The following is a 5,519-nucleotide window of genomic DNA, read 5'->3' as shown; positions in this document are numbered from 1 at the left end:
GCTCTCCTGAAATCCAGGGTAGTGAGCTTGCTGTGCGCCCTCCTCGGTGCCCTTAGGATCTTGAACTCCACCATTTTGTGGTCTCTGCAGCCCAGGCTGCCCTTGAGCTTCACATTCCCCACCAGCCCCTCCTTGTTGTGAGAACAAGGTCCAGCGTAGCACCTCTCCTTGTTGGCTCCTCTACCACTTGGAGGAGGAAGTTATCATGGACGCATTCCAGGAACCTCCCGGATTGCTTATGCCCTGCCGTGTTGTCCCTCCAACAGATGTCGGGGTGGTTGAAGTCCCCCATGAGGACCAGGGCTTGTGAGCGTGAGGCTGCTCCTATCTGTCTATAGAGGGCCTCATCTGCTCTGTCTTCCTGGTCAGGTGGCCTGTAGCAGACTGCCACTGTAATGTCACCTGTCCCTGCCTTCCCTTTAATCCTGACCTATAAGCTCTCGGTTGGCTCCTCATCCATCTCCAGGCAGAGCTCCATGCACTCCAGCTGTGTCATTCACCTGCTCCTGATGATCCTTTCCCCAAAGGCTTGTAGCCACCTCTCTTGTCATGCAACAGGCAAAATCTGGACCAGAATTCTTCGTCCATCCTGCAGCCCATTTCTTCCCACAGCTAGGGAAGAGGAAAGCCAAGAGCAACCTAGTCCAGGCAGAGCTCCATGCACTCCAGCTGTGTCATTCACCTGCTCCTGATGATCCTTTCCCCAAAGGCTTGTAGCCACCTCTCTTGTCATGCAACAGGCAAAATCTGGACCAGAATTCTTCGTCCATCCTGCAGCCCATTTCTTCCCACAGCTAGGGAAGAGGAAAGCCAAGAGCAACCTAGTAACTTTCTCTGGCAATGGCAGCCTGATCCCAATTGTTCTGGTTCATGTACTTCCTTAGACACAGAGAATGAAGGTTGTTGGGAACAAGGTTTTGTTTTAATGTTTTCAGGCCAGGGAGTTGTCATCTTAAATTCCTGTAAAGACCAGTACACACCGATGACACTATGTATACCATCACTCTGTTTCCAGTAGTGATGTGACTCCAGTCATAGACACCGTCCCATTGTAAGCACTCAGAGGTAACAATGCTAGGTATGACAATCTTATATCTTAGTAATAAGATGGCATAACAAGGAAGAGTAGCAAAAGGTGGAGGAAGAAAGTTGGGAATTGGATTGATCAGTTGTTGTGGTTACATAGGCTAAAACAGGGAAAAGGTGGCAGGTTGGTGGTTCCAGATCATTTACATAGGATTTGTTAATTATTGGTTTTAATTCACCATCCATTTGTGGTTCTCTCTGTCCCTCGGATCTTTATATTTCCTATGTCTGTCTTTTGTTAAACTTCTCTGCCAAGGGTCTAATACAGAAAATGCTGTTTGGGAGGATGCTCCCTTTTCACTTTGTCCTCTTTTCATGTTAGGTTAATGTTCACTGTCGGTGAATAATGGCGCTGATTTTTCTATCTCTGTAAAGTGAGAGAATGAAATCAACGTTAATGCTCTGATAAAATGTGAAATATACACTGGAGAAAAAGTATTTTCTCAATTTCTCTTTAAATGCGGGTTAATGACAGTGGCAAGGAGAGGAAAATCAGTCAGAAGTATTTTCCTTTTTTTCTGTCTTGCTGCTTGTGATTCTATCTTTAAACCTGGGTGCATGAATTTGTAACACAACAGATTTTTTTGTCATTTGTGGTTCATAAGGTATTATGGCAAAGTATTTGGAGCATTTCTTGGGTGGGGAGGGGGAGAACCTGAAATGTTTTACTATTCTGAGAGCTCCAGAAAACTAAATAGTCGTGAGAAGATGTTAAATTGTATTGAGTATCGTGTATTGGCAACAAAATGAAAAAAAAGTTTTTTGGGTGCATTCAAGATTATGTCAGGAAGTCTGGGAATTAAATAGCTTTTGTTTGTTGTTGTTGTTGTTGTGGGGTTGTTTGGGTTTTTTTCCCTCTGACAGAATTCTGTCAGAGAATTCTAACAGTTATTACAAATAAGTTTCCTTCTTAAACCAGGACTACGACTTTTTTTTTTTCTTTGCAGAGAGCAAAGGAGGAAGCCATGCAGAAGGAAGTGAAAGTGAAGCTTATTACTGATTCTGTGAATAACTTCATAGCAAAGGCTCCACCTGCAGCTCATGAGGCTTTGAAAAAGGAGCTTGATGTTCTAATTACCAGCTACCAGAGACTCTGCAGCAGACTGAATGGAAAGTGCAAAACTTTGGAGGTTGGATATCTTGTCAGTCATTGTATTTTTAGCCGTTCTCACTGCAAAAGTAAAGTAGAGAGCAAAGATGTATTATCATATGGGATCATGAGTAGCCCAAGGCTGTCCTCGCTTTATGAGCCATATACCAAATACCACATGATATGAGCCATATACCTAAATCTTTTTGAGAATCCTATATGCTGGAGAGTCATATTAAAAGAGAAGCTTCAGACGTGGCTCTTAGGTGGGAGACAGCAATGGCTGCTCAGGGTTCTTATCCCTCCTGAGATTAAGCCAAGCATTTGGCTTCTGTAGCAACCCTGTGACGTTGTCTTCACCAGGTCCTCTAGGCTTCTTTCTTCCATGGCTAAGGATTTTCATTAAATGGCCCTGAAGCTGGACAGGTGGTGTTATCTGGCTGGAAAGCTGCCTGGTGGAAAAGGACCTGGGGGTGCTGGTTGACAGCCGGCTGAACAGGAGCCGGCAGTGTGCCCAGGCGGCCAAGAAGGCCAATGGCATCCTGGCCTGTATCAGAAATAGTGTGGCCAGCAGGAGTAGGGAAGTGATCGTGCCCCTGTACTCGGCACTGGTGAGGCCGCACCTTGAATACTGTGTTCAGTTTTGGGCCCCTCACTACAAGAAGGACGTTGAGATGTTGGAGCATGTCCAGAGAAGGGCAACGAAGCTGGTGAAGGGTCTGGAGCACAAGTCTTCTGAGGAGCGGCTGAGGGAGCTGGGGTTGTTTAGCCTGGAGAAAAGGAGGCTGAGGGGAGACCTCATTGCTCTCTACAACTACCTGAAAGGAGGCTGTAGCGAGGTGGGTGTTGGTCTCTTCTCCCAAGTAACTGGCGATAGGACGAGAGGAAATGGCCTCAAGTTGCGCCAGGGGAGGTTTGGATTGGATGTGAGGAAAAATTTCTTTACTGAAAGAGTGGTTAAACATTGGAACAGGCCGCGCAGGGAAGTGGTTGAGTCACCATCCCTGCAGGTATTTAAAAGACGTGTAGATGAGGCTCTTAGGGACGTGGTTTAGTGGGCATGGTGGTGTTGGGTTGACGGTTGGACTTGATGATCTTGGAGGTCTCTTCCAACCTTAATGATTCTATGATTCTATGATCTCAGCATGGGAACAGCATTTGATCTGCTGGCAAGCTGAATATGTCTCATGCATTTTGAGTTGACCCTGCCATTTTGGTCAACTGCATTACAGATTCTTGCCATAGGACTATTCGCATATTACACAGTGGTCACAGTGAATTAGGTATGATTTTTTTGTTGTGAACTAATTTACAATAACTAACTTCATACAGGACAATTATTTACCTGGGTAAAATTTATCTCCTCTAAATTTCACTGTGGAAAATTAGGTGTGTAGTCTAAGCATGTAATCTGTATTTCCCCTGATCATTGATGTTGTTGTGTGGTAATACCCCTCTAAAACCTCCTCCTAGACCAGACACTTACATTTGATATGACCGAAGTTAGGTGAGATGAATCGCACTCTTGGAAATTTGATCTACAAACAGCCTAATGCATCTCAATAAAAGTATTTTAACTTCTACTAACAAAAAAGGAACAATGGAAAGATGATTTATGGAGAGTTTAAATGTTTTTCTTGTGTATCAAGTGCAATTTTTATCTGCTTATTTAAGTATCTTCAGCACTATAAAAATAAAATATTAGACAATAATTTAATTCCAGGAGAATAAGAACATAATTCCATTTTACAACATTATGTTTAGTACTTTAGCACTTAAGTGGTCTATAAATTGCACTAAATGTGGTTTAGAATTAATAACCATAGAGATTTTAGTCAGAATTCTTGAAAGCTGTGTTTTTAGACATTTTATGAATCTGTGCTTTAAGTAATTAATATACAGAATATATAAGCAACCTAACTACATCTTGTAATAAAGACATAAACTTCTAACATGAGTCTTTAAAAATTCTGATAATTTCTATATTTATATATTACGAAAAAATTTTACAGAAAAGCATATAAAGTGGATAATTAATGAGACAAAAGATTCAAGTTGTGTTTTGCAGAAGTGTTTGCTTTTTCATGTTATCTTCTGTGGTTTTGCTCTGTTTAATCAAAATGTTTTGGTTGTGTATTATATTTATTTGGAACATATAAATACTAGGGAAAAAATCAACTATATGGCACTGTAACCATCAGATATCAACCATGCTGTTTTGGGGATGAAGCCTGCAATGTTTTCAATGTTTTAATAAGTGAAAGTTAACTGTGAGATTTTCAATCTCAAGAAACTTTTTTTTTTCTCCATCAGGAGGTATGGGCATGTTGGCGTGAATTATTGTCCTATTTGGATGTAGAAAATAAATGGTTGAATGAGATTGAACTGAAACTCAAGGCAACTGAAAATATCCAGGGAGGTGCAGAAGAGATTTCTGAGTCTCTAGATGTAAGTGTTGACTTAAATAATATCAAATCACATGTACTGATAAATTGTAAATCACATTACATTCAAAACAAACTATGAATCAATACTACACGTGAGCAAGATGCAGAATATTTGGCAAGTCCTGTGTTCTCACTTGATACAAGAAATGAGGTTTTGAATTTGAATCCACCTAAGTGAAATGGAGTAATTAAATGTGTTATGCCAGATGTCATAGACAATCTTTGGTGACAATAAAATATATGTTCTTAAAAAACATGGCCTCACTTAAGCCAGTCAAAAAAATGTTGAAGACTTCAGAGAGAGCAAGTTTTCATCTTCACACTGCAACTCTGTTTATTATTACTTAATTTTTATTCATGGAACCTTTCAAATTTGTAGAAATTAAGTTAATGCTTTTAGTGGATTAAATACAAAACTTTACATTGATAATGCGTTTTTGCTGTTGAAATTCATCAATTCAGGTACTCAAGCAAATTTTTTCTTTTTAAGTACACAAATGCTCCCACCGAACTCACTGGGCATAGTCCACGTTTTTAAAATCAAGCACCCAATTTATTGCTTTGCGAAAAATCTTTCTTCGTTTTCAGTAATAAGTAGTACGGAACATTTGTTGTCAAGACATGGGACACTGATATTTTTATCTTTTTTCTCTAGTTTTATTGTGTATGAAATGTGAAGTTTCTTTCTTACATTTTTAAGGGGAATTGTGATTGCTCTGTAGAATCCTATTTGCAGAAAGGAAAACAAACTACTTCTTTGACCTTTTTTCAGTCTTTGGAAAGTTTAATGAGACATCCAGAAGATAATCGCAATCAGATTCGGGAATTGGCTCAGACTTTAACTGATGGTGGAATCTTGGATGAATTGATCAATGAGAAACTTGAGAAGTTCAATA

At 40.3% G+C, this 5,519-nt stretch overlaps 1 protein-coding gene across 1 annotated transcript in view; it reads left to right on the top strand.

Moving 5' to 3' along the window:
* Positions 1-5,519, top strand: part of DMD (dystrophin) — a 1,204,567-nt gene that overhangs the window by 421,726 nt on the left and 777,322 nt on the right. Inside the window, 3 exon segments of the mRNA XM_009334780.1 lie at positions 2,034-2,216; positions 4,490-4,624; positions 5,396-5,519. The exon segment at positions 5,396-5,519 is cut by the window's right edge and continues 53 nt beyond it. Of these exon segments, the coding sequence (XP_009333055.1) occupies positions 2,034-2,216; positions 4,490-4,624; positions 5,396-5,519 (442 nt within the window).

This window comes from Pygoscelis adeliae, unplaced genomic scaffold (assembly GCF_000699105.1).
Source record: "Pygoscelis adeliae isolate BGI_AS28 unplaced genomic scaffold, ASM69910v1 Scaffold91, whole genome shotgun sequence".
NCBI classification, from domain to species: Eukaryota; Metazoa; Chordata; class Aves; order Sphenisciformes; family Spheniscidae; genus Pygoscelis; species Pygoscelis adeliae.
This window is presented reverse-complemented; position numbering and strand designations above follow the sequence as displayed.